This window comes from Lactuca virosa, chromosome 3 (assembly GCF_052849685.1).
Source record: "Lactuca virosa cultivar CGN04683 chromosome 3, Lactuca_virosa_CGN04683_v6, whole genome shotgun sequence".
In the NCBI taxonomy this organism is placed as follows: Eukaryota; Viridiplantae; Streptophyta; class Magnoliopsida; order Asterales; family Asteraceae; genus Lactuca; species Lactuca virosa.
The window spans coordinates 241,080,128-241,094,692 of record NC_136428.1 but is presented as its reverse complement, the minus strand read 5'-3'; the positions used below and the strand labels follow the sequence as shown (position 1 = coordinate 241,094,692).

At 29.3% G+C, this 14,565-nt stretch overlaps 1 protein-coding gene across 1 annotated transcript; it reads left to right on the top strand.

Annotated features, from left to right (window-relative positions):
• The first annotated feature begins 1,050 nt into the window (after window positions 1-1,050).
• LOC145167075 (protein trichome birefringence-like 19) lies at window positions 1,051-4,906 on the top strand. Its single transcript, XM_079086156.1, has 2 exons — window positions 1,051-1,658; window positions 3,902-4,906. The coding sequence occupies exons 1-2, from the start codon at window positions 1,128-1,130 to the stop codon at window positions 4,712-4,714; spliced, it is 1,344 nt and encodes a 447-aa protein (XP_078942282.1). The 5' UTR covers window positions 1,051-1,127; the 3' UTR covers window positions 4,715-4,906.
• The last annotated feature ends 9,659 nt before the right edge of the window (window positions 4,907-14,565 follow it).

The window sequence follows — 14,565 nt, the reverse complement described above, 5'->3', positions numbered from 1 at the left end:
ATGCAAATTTTTATGGATTGTGTCTCGAAAAGATGCTTTAGTTTTAGTTTTGGGTTCTATAATAAACTTTATTAATGATTTTGGTCCATGGACCATTTTGAATGAATTGACTGTATTATTTTTATTTATTTTTTACCTAACATTTTTTTTTAGGAAAATGACTTATTAAGATAATTATGTTTCAAAATCATTCAAAAAACATCATTTAAGTTTGGTATTTTTAAAAACATCAATTAAGTAAAATCTTTGTATAAAAAACACCAACAAACTGCATATTTTGTTCAAATGTTATCTTATGGTAACCGACATTTATAAGTGAATGACAACATATTACCGGTAAAAATTAATTAAGGGAAAAAACAAGAAAAAATGACTCATGCTGGTAACTATATTTTAAAATCATTCAAAAAACACTATCTAAATTTGGTATGTTCAGAAAACATCATCCAAGTAACGTCTTTATATAAAAAACACCAACAAATTATACGTTTGTTCAAATGTTACCCACCGGTTATCGACTCCCTGTTTATTAGTGAAATGACATAATAATTGGTGATATGTCATTAATTGGGGACTATCATGTCACAAATTATAATGACATGTCACCAATAAATAGGTAGCCGATTATCAATGGTTAGCATCTGAACAAAATGTATAGTTCGTTGGGGATTTTTGTTTAAAGACGCTACCTTGACAATCAAAATTTGGATGATGTTTTTTGAATGGTTTTGAAACATTGTTAACATCCTTAGTCATTTTCTTTTTTTTTTCTTAATTAGTTTTTATTATTAATATCTTGTCATTCACCTACAAATGTCGGTTACCATAAGATGACATTTGAACACTATTTTTTTTTTTTATGAAAACCTTACTTATCGAATGGTGTTTTTTGAAGGATTTTGAAACATAATTACTCTCTTAAGTTTTTTTTAATATTAATGTTGGATATCACGATTTGCCATTTTCTTTTTTTTTTTTCAATTTTTAAATTTTTTTTTCTCAATAAAAATAACCGGAAAACATAATGTTGAAAAAACGGTTATTAACAGATGGATCACCACCTTACAAGTTACATCTTTTGACTCTCTCTCTCTCTCTCTCTCTCTCTCTCTCTCTCTCTCTCTCTCATGAAACAGACTGGGCTTGGGTTTGGGAACCCTCATGGCAAGACCACTCAAGGTACAACCCATCGAAGCACCTCCAAAACACTCTTGCTCATTACCCTAACCCTAATCATCCTCACTGTAATCCCTCTCTATTTCCCTTTCAACAAATTCCCATCTCTATCTTCCTCCAACCATTCCTCCTCCGCCTCGCGGGACACTATCTCGCCGGCGAACCACCCCCATGACCAACTCATCACCATCGACGATAACCACCACAAATGCGACGTGTTTTCCGGCGAGTGGGTACCAAACCCTAATGCTCCTTACTACCATAACACCACGTGTTGGGCAATCCATGAACACCAAAACTGCCAGAAATATGGGCGACCCGATTCAGATTACATGAAGTGGAAATGGAAACCAGATGAATGTGATCTTCCCGTTTTTAATCCTTATCAGTTCTTGGAAATCGTGAGAGATAAAGCTTTGGCGTTTGTGGGTGATTCTGTTGGCAGGAATCATATGCAATCTTTGATTTGCATGTTGTCCAGGGTATGTTCATCTTCATATACTCATATCCTTTCATCTTCCTTCATTAATTTTATAAAAAGTTTGCAATTTTATATTCATTATTTAACTTATCTTCTGGGTTTATGAAAAGTAAATCTCTGGGTACTAAAAAGATGGAATCTTGATTGCGTCGTTGTTCAATCTTGTTTTTATGAGAATTCGAATTAATTTATTTGCAGAAACTATTTTATTGTGTTAAAAGATCGAGTCTTGATCACGTTACTGTTCTTGGTATTTCTCTCGAGTTTGCATTCGAGCTTAGAAGGTGAGGGTGAATTTGTCTTTTTACATGCTTTGTGTTGAGAAAAAAGACACAAGATTCGTAACTCCTGGAAAGAAAAGTCGAGAACTTTTGACTGTTGAGCTCTCATTTTCACACAGAATAAATCTAATTTTTTTATTTCTTATAATTATGTATTCAATTAAAGTAGATTTTAATAATGAAAAAATATATATATTTAGTTATAAATAAGTAAAATTTAGTAATTATAACTTCGTTTTCAGAAGGTATTATTAGGCTTATATAAGTCGATTGAAAAGCACTTTTTTTTTATTGTAGATGATACTTTAAAATCTTGATATTAGTAAATCTTAAAAAGATATAAAATAAAAAATCTTAGAACACTTTGGGAAATGTGAAACCTTGAATAACGGAAATATAAAGAATTAAGATATAATTTAGTTTGTATTATATTGCTTTGTTGACTTGAATACAGTAGGTGACCGACTAATATTTTTGATGTGGAATATTTATATAATTAAATTAATTGATAATTAAAATTACTTAATTGGTTCATATGTAGGACTTTAGTTAGAAGTGGCAATAATATTGTGATGGTTAGAGACTTCGAAAAATGAATTTAAACCAGGGTAAGTTTTAGCAGCAGTTTATAAGGAACTTAATTAACCTGTAATTGCTTTCTATATATTAATTTTGATTTTTGATTGTCTAAATATAATCCTTATCCTTATTCTAATAAATGAATAGTTTTAATCTTCTTTTGCCAAGTGTCACTCTAATATAACTCATGTGTCATGTAGATATATTAGACAATTAATTTCAAAATTCAAATTTTCATTTTCTAATTATATGAAAATTTTGAAGTTATAATAACTTTAAAATTTTGATATATCTCTTAATTAATAATTTATTTAAAATGACTTATTTAAAATAACTGATTAATAATTATAAATTTTTATTATAAAAGTTTAATTAATTTTATAACCGTAGTTCCCACGGGTTATAAACTAGTTAGTTGTATGATATTCTTTATATACATGTTATATTAATACTAAAATAAGAATTCTTTTAATAAAATAATTTAAAATTTTGTACCCACTTAAATTCATTTTGCTGATTTTCGAGTTTTGATCTACTGACTCCATTTTCATTAACCTAATTTTTATTGTATCTTGGGATCCTTATAGATCAATATAACGCTAAATCAATTTATCTATAATTACAATATATATCACCAAAAAAAATGTATTCCTTTTTTCGCGCTTTGATAAAAATATTAACTTGGAATTCGAATTTAAAACGTGTAGAATGTCAAAAATGAGTGGGGTGATTCCCTTTTAAGAAAAAAAAAAATAAAAAAAAATAAAAAAAAAAATGTATTAAATTGACTATTTTATTTTTTAAAAGAAATATAGTATATTACTTGGTGACAGAATTTTGATGGCAACATGAATGGATTTATCTTATCTTCTTCCACCGAAATCATCATATACCTACACCAAATATATATACATATGTTTCATTGTTTAGCTAGATTTTATGTAATTCGATTTGTTCAATTTATGGTTATTGATAATATTTGTTCATTTAGGCCTTCGGTTTGTATTTTTAAATCGGATATATTAAGTGAATAGACACATATATCTTAGTTTAATATTAAAATTACTAATAGATCCTCGTATGTTTCTAATTCTTAGTTTCTTTTGTTTATTCTTGAACGGTAATAATTAGAATCCTTTATCTTGCGTTTTTTCTTTTAAACGTTTTTTAGTCTCTTTTTTATGATTATTTTTCAGTCCATCTGTCCAATATCTTTTAAATGAAAATGCTCATCATATTCTTTCTTAATCCTAAACTTTCATAATAGATGAGTCAAATCATCTAGTGGCTGGTTTTGTCATTATAGATCGTATACTTTAGGAGTTTTTACATGTAACCCTTTTTCAAATTTTATAATTTTCATGTCTCGCAATTATATTTCTAGGTTGAATATCCGATTGATGTTTCTACCACAAAAGATGAAAATTTCAAACGTTGGTACTACGAATCATACAACTTCACCCTCGCCACATATTGGTCACCATTTTTGGTAAAGTTCAAAGAGCCTAATACTGATGACCCAACTCTAGCTGGCATCTTCAGTCTCTACCTAGACGAATTTGACAATGCTTGGACCAATCACATTGACGATTTCAATTACCTAATCATAAATGGAGGACATTGGTTCTCACGACCCTCGCTCTATTATGAGAAAGGCCAGATAATTGGTTGTAAGTATTGTCAGAAAGACAACATCACTGATTACCCAATGACATTTGGGTATCACAGAGCGTTTCGTACAGCGTACAAAGCAATTATGAGTAGAAAAAACTTTAAGGGCGTAGCAATGTTACGCACTTTTGCACCAACACATTTCGAGGGTGGGGATTGGAACAAAGGGGGAGATTGCCCTAGGAAAAAACCATTTAAGAGCAATGAAATAAGGTTAGAAGGTTCAAATTTGGAAATGTATTTATCCCAAATGGAAGAATTTAAATGGGCCGAAAAGAAGGCCAAGGATAATGGGCTTAAACTTAGGCTTTTGGATATAACACAACCCATGTTGTTAAGGCCCGATGGACACCCTAGTAAATTTGGACATTGGCCCAATGAGAACGTGGCTTTGTATAATGACTGTGTGCATTGGTGTCTACCTGGACCCATTGACACGTGGAGCGATTTTCTGCTTCATATGTTGAAGATGGAGGGTAGGAGATCAGCCGAAGGGAAGCTTTATTCTAAACTCATCAAAGTATAATTGATTTGAAATATAGAAAGAAAAAAAGGAAAAGATAAGATTTTGCTTTTATTTTGATTACTTTTCGTTGCTTTTCGAGAGCTTTTTCACTTGTAACTTATTAAAAGAATCTCTTATTGATATGAAACATTTTATATTGTAGTCGTTATACTTGTATGTATGTACGAGGTTAAATTTGTGTTTGTCATGTAAGTTGAGCTTATTTTTTAAGTTGTTATAGACAAATTAAAGTAACTTATAAGTTAACTTTTTAAAAATCTATTTAAATTAATTTATTAATTTTTTTAAAAAACTTCTGAATATATAGTTAATTAAAATATATTTTCATCTAAATATTTTTTTATGATATTTTATATTTTACAGCTAATTTATTAACTAGTTTTATTAAATATAATTTTTTATCAGTTAATTTATAAACTAACAGTTAGTTTTATAACTAACAAACTTTTACCTATATCATAACTTTTCACAGCTAACAAACTAAATTTATAAATTTTATAGCCTAAACGAGAATTAGTAATTATAACAAAAAAAAATATCATTCATATCAAATATTATTAATGACGCCATCAAAACTTCTTGTAAGTTGTACTCCATGCATCATAATAATCATTTCATATGAATTTTAGATTGTGTGTATGTTATTTCTTTAATCAAATCGTCATTTATCAAATAAATGATTACTTATTTAATTTATATAAATAAAACTTTAAACTTTTTGTATGACGTTGCGTAGCATGTGCGGCACATGCAGCCGACACATGATAAATTGATTCCAAATCATCGTCCACAGTTTCACGACTCTTATAAATTATAATGTTAATGAAGTTATTACTTATAGGAAGTTGCTACCATATATAAAATTGTATATATAATTATGAATCGTAAAATGTTATAGTAGAATATATATAGACCTTAAAACATCACAATATAAACTCATGATTATATAATGTTTTCGAAAAAATATAAATTGTGAAATGGCATATATAGTTATAAATTATTTGGCAATTGTTGATCTGTCTTCACTAATCAATTTATTACATTCTATATAGCGAAGAAAAAAAAAAACATTTATATATCAGCATTCAGAAAACAATTAAGTTTTGTTTATATGAAAAAAAATACCCTTATACTTATATTTAAGTTACCTTTCACATTAACCTAATTATCCGGTTTTTTTAAGAAATTACGTACAGTTTTGTGACATGACATTTTTCAGGTTAATATGAAAACAAAAATAAACAACGTTGTCTATTGTCCAAGGTAAAAAGTGATAAATATATAATTACTCAACGATCATTTACTTAAGCAAAAATAAGTGACATCGCTTATTTTTTTTTCAATGTCAACGATCATTTACATATATTCCCAACCTTCTTTGAGGACCTATGTTTGTCCTTTGTGGTGGTGCAATGTGGACATATACTGCACACCTAAAAATTCTCAAATGGGATATATTTGGCTCTTGACCAAAAACAAGTTGTAGGGGAGAATATACATGATATGAACTTGGTCTCATGTGTATCAATGATCCAGCATGTAAGATTGCATGGCCCCAAACAGAAACAGGAAGTTTGGTTCTCATTATCAATGGTCTAGCTATTAGCTGGAGACGTTTAATCAGTGATTCGGCTAAACCATTTTGTATGTGTACATGAGCAAATGGATGCTCAACAACAATTCCTACAAACATACAATAGTCATTAAATGCTTGTGAAGCAAATTCACCAACATTATCAAGTCTCACTCTTCTGATAGTTTAATCAGGGAAATGTGCCCTTAATTTAATAATTTGAGCAAGAAACTTTGCAAATGCTACATTACGAGTTGATAATAGGCAAACATGAGACCATTTGCTGGATGCATCTATTAGGACCATAAAGTATCTAAATGGACCAGATGGTCGATGAATTGGTCCACATATATTACCTTGAATTCTTTCTAGAAATCTAGGTGACTCCCTTTCAACTTTCACTGGAGATTGTTTTATAATTAACTTTCCAAGGGAAAAAGATGTACATGATCTTATGCTACTGGACTGAGGGAACTTCTGGTCATTCAATGGGTGCCCATGTGTATTCTCAATTATCCTTCGCATCATTGTTAATCCTGGGTGGCCCAACCTATCATTCCATAAACTGAATGTCCCAAGATCACAATGTTTTTCTTTGATTATCATATTTGATTCAATCATATGTATATATGTATAATGCAAACCAGAATCAAGTGTTGGTTGTTTTTCAAGCACACGGTTTTTGTCTATAATATACATATATTTCTTATTTTCAATGGTCACAGTTTTTGTGTCATATCCTTTGAAATATATGTCATTGAAACTTAGTAAGTTTGTATTAGACTTTGGAGAAAATAAGGCATTTTCTATACAAAACTTCGTACCATTTGGTAATATAAATTAGGTGTTTCCAGTCCCCTCTATCAAGTCTGCAAGACCTGATATTGTATGTATGATTGTTTTTGTTGGCACTAATTTTGAAAAATATTTCTTTGATTTCAAAATAGTATGCGTACTACCACTATCTGCTATGTAAAGATCTCCAACCTTTTCTTGGTGTTGTGCTCCAGTTGGACTCATATTAAACTTCACATATGAAAGAAATAATAAGCCAATAAACATAATCACAATAATTATTATAAAGAAACTTCATTTATTGTAGGAAAGACATTACATGAAAAACAAAGGAAGGAAAAACAGGTTTACAAGAACAATAACATAAATTTTTAGTTTATGTCTTCCATGTCATTGTAGAAATCAGCAACAGTTAGCGGAGTGCATTCAACATTAATAATGAGGTTTGCTTCTTTTCCTTTTCCTTTAATGGACTCTCGATAAAGTTGACAAAGATGTGCATGTGTGTGACAGGTCCTTGACCAATGGCCTGTGCTACCACATCTATAACATGAACCATCAGATTTTTGTGATGTCCCAACATCATGCCTTGCTACTTTGGCCTTTTCTTCTGTATGGATAGTGTTTCTTTGTAAAGATTGGTAATTATTCTTTTTCTGGCCACGAACACGATTATTACCTTGTCCGCGACCAAAATTATGGTTCTGATTATGGCTTTGGTTTCGATTAAAATAGACACGGCCTCGTCCTCGACCACGGCCACGTCCTCGTCCACATGTATTGTTTCGATAACCATCAGTATTTGTAGCATTTGCTTCAGGAAGTGCTACTGATCCCGTTGGACGAGATTCATGGTTTTTTTATCAAGAGCTCATTGTTTTTCTCTGCAACAAGCATGCATGTATTCACTTCAGAATATTTTGTGAATGCATCAAGGTAATGTTTGTTGCATGAAATGTGGAGTACGTTTTCTCCAACATATCTTAATCGGTAACTTCTTGTCCACGGTACTTGAGTTGTGAACATATTTTGAACAAAGCTGAGTTGTATTCATTTACTTTCTTAAAGTCTTGAAGCCTCAGTGTTCTCCATTCATCTCTATCATTTGGAAGTATAACTTCCTTTTGATGATCAAATCTTTCTTTCAAGAGATTCCAGAGAACACTTGGATCAGTAATATCAAGATATTCAAATCTCAACATTTCATCAATATGTTTACGAAGGAAAACTTGTGCTTTCGCCTTGTCTTGTGCCAAGCAATTATTAAATTCATGTATAGCATTTGAGATTCCGATTGACTCAAGATGCATTTTTACATCTATCATCCATGACACATAGTTTTTCCCACTAACTTCAAGTGCTGCAAACTCGAGCTTTGCAATGTTGGACATATTGTAACTATAAATTTAAACAAAATAACAAGATGGAAATTGAAATCCATTTATTTCAATATGTATTGCACAAAACAGAAGTGGGAGAAGAATCATCCCATACAAGACTAAGAAAGGATAAAATACATTCGGTGTGAGATTGAAAAATAGGAAGCTAAATGCTATAGTCATTATAGTTGCGAGAATTACAACCGGATGAATTATTTTGATCTTGATAACCTTGAAAAGTGAGAGAATTTACTCCTTTTTTTGTAGAAAGAAATTTGACAATGATGTTATTTATAGTAGAAAAATAGTCGTTGTTTTTGCTGTTTATAACCGTTGCATATATATAATCGTTGTGTGTGTGTGTGTGTGTGTGTGTGTGTGTATATATATATATATATATATATATATGTGTGTGTGTGTGTGTGTGTATGTATATGTATTTTATAAATCATTCAATAAGACCTTTAATTAGTACATAATTTTACTTGGTATAATTTTATTAATTAGAAACATAAATAAATATTAGTAAATGTTTAAATAAAATTATGAAGAATATCTCAAATATAAATAAATAAACATTGACAAGTATAAATAAATGTTAATATACATAAATAAAAGTTAGTTGCATAATTTAAATGTTATTATGCATAAATAAATGTTAGTTGCATAAAGTAAATGTTAGTATGCATAAATAAAGGTTAGTTGCATAAAGTAAATGTTAGTATGCATAAATAAAAGTTAGTTGCATAAAGTAAATGTTAGTATAAGAAATAAAAATCGTTAGTAGTCCATAATGAATAAGTTTTATTAATTCATTAGTATTTTTGTTTTTAATATGATGGAGGTTTTTATAATTAATAATGTTTTTTTACTAAGTAATACATACCTTGATTAAGATAGATGTGATTTTCACTTGTTTAATAACCTTGATTAGAGCTTTCGTGTTGATAACGTGTTGTAAATTTGATGTAATTAAGACTAAAAACTAACAAAGTTAAACTAAAACATTATAAAGTAAGAAGGAGATTTGAGAGGATTATTGAACACTTAGAAGATTGTATTCAAGATGGTGTGTTTATTTCTTTCACATTTGATAGATATTTATACTACATATCATCTTATTCTTACATCATCAAAATAGTAACTAAATAGTTAATGAAAACTATTTGAAGGGTGAAAAATGTTCATCCATATATATTATGTCTAACTCAAAGATTTTATGGCTTTTATACTATATATATATATATATATATATATATATATATATATATATATATATATATATATATATATATATATAGACCTTACAACATCACCAATATAAACTCATGATTATATAATGTTTTCGAAAATATAAATTGTGAAGTGAAAATGACATATATAGTTATAAATTGTTTTGGAAACTATTGATAAGTCTTCACTAAATAATCAATTTATTACATATTATATAGGGCAAAATGCAAAAAAGTATAACTATTTATCTATCAGCATTAGAAAAACCTGACATTTTGTTTATATGAAAAAAAAAACCATTTATATTTTCAGTTACATTTCACATTAACCAAAATATCCGGTTTTTAAAGAAATTGTCATTTGTTTTGTGAAATGACATTTTTTTCGTTTTTACGTTAACATAAAAACAAAAATACGCAACGTTGTGTATTGTCTAAGGTAAAACGTGAGAAATATATAATTTACTCGACGACCATTTACTTAAGCAAAAATAAGTGACATCACTTATTTGTTTCCATGTCAACCAAAAAATGAACAAGATAATGATAGGTTTTGATACAAAGTATAAGTTAGTTTTTCATAAAAACCGCAACAAAAACTTTTAAAATAACAAATTTATTTTTGAGTTTATAACAAAACCAAACCATCTAGGATCAATTTATAGATATTAGAATGATATTAAAAACAACCATATATTGTTTAAGAATAACAACATTTGGAGCCTTTGAACCCACTTGATTTTGGGGTGTTGATGAAGATAGAAAAATCAAAGAGTATGATTTTCTCTACAAGTAAGGCATTTGGAATGCTAGTTCCTTCTTGTATTCTTGAGTGTCTTAAGTCTTTAAGTACTTAACTAAAATAAGCACTAGAGGAGACAACTCAAGGCCACCAAAGACTTGCAACAATCTTCAAAATAAAGCAAAATAAGAGCTTAATAAAAGCCACAGTTTTATGGTGAAGAAAGGAGGAAGAAGAGAGTAAAACAACTAGCCAAAAACTCATGCAAAAGCCTTCCTTTTTTACTCCCATGCAAGACATACATTTACATTATAATAACATAAAGTATTGCTAGCATTTTAGAAGCATGGGGGATATAAAAAGAAGGTTGACAAGCAACCTCTCTTCTTATAATAATAATTTCGGCCATGCCTTCAAAGAATAATAAAATTGTCTAACTAGTTTATTAACCATGGTATGTTAACTCATTGACTTAATCATGGTTAACCAAAGTGTCCAAAACTTTGTATATGACTTATTAAATCATATCATATGATATAATAATTAGTTATACTCTCTTTTAATTATTATTTTTACAAAACAATAATTATTCCCTAATTAAATACAAAAATTGATATTATTTATTAATAATCATATTAATAATAAATATACAAAATGTGTCAACTTGATAAATGTGTGACCATATAAGATCATATATTATTAGCAATATCACTCAATAATTATTCTTGGGCATATAGATTCAACAATCCCCCACTTGCACAAGATTCATTACAGACTAACATAGACAGTAGTTGGCATCTAGCAATGGGCTACTGCCCCTAAAGGTGTCATCTTATTAGCAACCAATGCCAAGAACTCTAAGATATAATTGTTACTAAAGGTGTGGTATCAATTATTCAGTTGTCTCATACATCATGTTGAACATGAGATATGGATCGTCATCAATCTCATGTGGTGTTCAACTTTTAGTAAGGCCTTAGATGTATAACTCTCAACGAATAAGAGGAACAAATCCCAGTTTGACTACATACGCCCATCATTGTAGTTCATGTCATACCCAACGATGGCTCTTATGATTGCCTTTTATGGAACAACGTTAAAACAAGTCAAAGCACAACAATCCCTACACTTCAAGTCCTAAATATGTATATCGGGTCTAAGAATACAAAGATACAACCTTGATCGAAATATCACTCATGACTACGATCCATAAAGTGATTTTGATGCAGGTCTAATCCAATACTTATTAGCCTAATGAAGTACCTAAGAAGTTGGTGGCAGCTCTTATTAATTTCATCTCCATGAAAATCAACCAATTCACTCATATTAGTCTTACCTCATAGATGCTCCCACAACTATGAACGACTATGGACATTTAGAATAACCTAGTTATTCAAGGATTAAACATGTTAATATAGAACACAACAATTATTTAATGAAAGACTGATATCCAATATATCAACTCATTACAATATAAGTTGCTTGTGTTATTCCAATATCCAAATACTAAATCTCAATCAAATACATCCACTTAGGATAACAAGGTCCTATAGTACCAGCTTGACTTTGATGCTTTAGATAATGAAGGAACTTAGTTAAGTAGATTTGACAAACTTGATTTGTATAAACTTTGTGAATACAAACATTTTCAATTTATATATATATATATATATATATATATATATATATATATATATATATATATATATATAACTCATACACATACAAAACTATTGAGAATGTATTAGACGATTAAACATCATTTAGATACCAATATTTGCGTAATGGGATTACTCATAGTCATAATGAACTATACAGTAAGCATTTAGTATGTGGTTCCCTGAACAATAATGTATTGTAGCTCTGATGTGTAACTGTAATTAAAATCTACATGGAACCACTATCCATGTAACTTTCTCCTTCATTTAAAATGAGAACACACCCGGTTGAGAAACATCACAATTTATTTTCAAGTTTAGCATATGTGCAACAACTTAAACATATATTCCTTTCAAAATACTTTGTATATTAGGAATATTCCTCTAGTTCTCGCAAGTACTTTAGAATGTTCTTGTAAGTCACACCATGACTTGTTCTCGGATTATACTGGTATCATTCGACATGCTCTAAGCATATGACTTATCTGGACTTCGTGCATAATCATGACATATATGATTAGTCCAATTGCAACAGTATATGGAATACAATCATATTATCTAGTTCAAAACATTATACTAGGATTTTGAGGAAAGCTCAAAATCATGTCATGTGGTATTTGACAAGATAACTCTCTCAGAGTCCTTTATCTTAAGCTCTTTAATATCCTTGATAATTAATGCAACTTTACTTAATCATTTAAGTTGCCATGATCTATCTATATAGATATTTATTCCAAGAATTAGTATGTCAATCACATATAATAATAGAAATGTTACTACGCTCCCACTAGCTTTATAGAAAACACAAGAGTCATCTTGACTATGCAATTAACTTATAAGAAAGAAGATTCTTACTTTGAGATGTTAGCTTAAATTTGAAAAGATTTTCATTCATGTGTGTTTTCTCCTTTGAAAACTCACTTACTCTTTATAGTCAAACTATATTGAGGAACATTAAACAAGCCCCTACTTGATAATCATACATGAATGCATCCATATGTGTTTCACTAGTTTCTGATCAACTATTGAGCAGATTTAACAACAGTTGAAAAAATTGCTAGTTCCAAAACTATGATGCATTTAGTTTATGGTTCTTTAGCTCTTAAAGTTCCATATAACTCCCACTAAGAAAAAGAAATTTCTAAGTACTTGTCTTCTGGAATGACAATTAGTGAGATTAGTAGAGACTTCATCCTCAACAATCATTTAAGATAGTCTACAAAAATGCAGTTAGTAGATGCTAGAGTGGTTAAGCTTATTGTCTAACACAAGCTTCATAACTCCATACCTTTTAGATAAGGATAAACCCTTACATTCTTACTCTAATGAAAATATTTAATCTACTTGTTTGGTTGGAATATATATATATATATATATATATATATATATATATATATATATATATATTGCAGTGAGCATAATTCCAAAATTTTATAAATTATTTAGTTCTTTAAAACATCATATAATAGACTCCAGGGTCTACGTTTTATCCTCTTCAAAAACTTGTACTATCGACATTCAACCAGTGGCCAGGTGACCCTATCCCACTAGAGAATACGAAGTATACCTCAAACATCATTAGATAGATCCAAGTGACCAGGTGATATTGTGCCACAAGAGCCATACGAATGACGAGTGAGTGTTTTTGACGGAATGGGTTGTGAATCGATTCCACAACTTTAAGATGTTCCAAGAAGACTTGGTTTACAAAACTCTTTTTCTTTATCACAATGAAAGGTTAATGATGGTCTCATTAAGTTGTATTTTAATCTTTACTATGAAACAATTTGAGCAAATCAAAAGTTTCAACAATAACGAATAAAAGTCGTCAGTGAAATTGACTAAGTATCTATCACCAAATCTATTCATGGATTAAAAAAATTACATACATCATTTATGTATAATTCTTTATCAAGCCTTTTTTTCTTTAACTACTAATATATAAAGACGCTTGCAAATCATCTTCCCATATAAATAGGAGTCACATATATCAAATGAATCAAACTCATTTGCCTTAAAAAATTCCATCCTTTTGAAGTTGGTATATATGTTTCATATTTATATAGTCATGATGATTATGACATAGATAAGTTTCAATCAAATATCATTTGATTATTTAGGTGTTATCATCAGAACTATCAATTTAATGAAAGCTTATAGATTTACTTCATAAATGACATTATGAGAAAATATTCTTAATACATAATACATCGTTTCAAAACATGGATGTGAACATCCATTAAACGATAAGTAAATCTAGATTTATTCATAAATTTTAACTGTTACATGTTCCTATAAAATAGGTACAAAACATCTATTGTTCAAAAACAGACTATAACAACACTTGTTATATCTTCAGCATGAAATGACATTCATTTGTAATCACTTGATTATTTCTTCCAATCATCCACATGTAATATCAATTATTAGTGTCACCTAAAGTATAACATACTCAAGTGAATGATGGAAAAA

Coding starts and splice junctions, on each gene's coding strand:
- LOC145167075 (XM_079086156.1), top strand. CDS start 1,128: ATGAAACAGACTGGGCTTGGGTTTGGGAACCCTCATGGCAAGACCACT. Junction 1,659..3,901: donor TGATTTGCATGTTGTCCAGG/GTATGTTCATCT, acceptor TTATATTTCTAG/GTTGAATATCCGATTGATGT.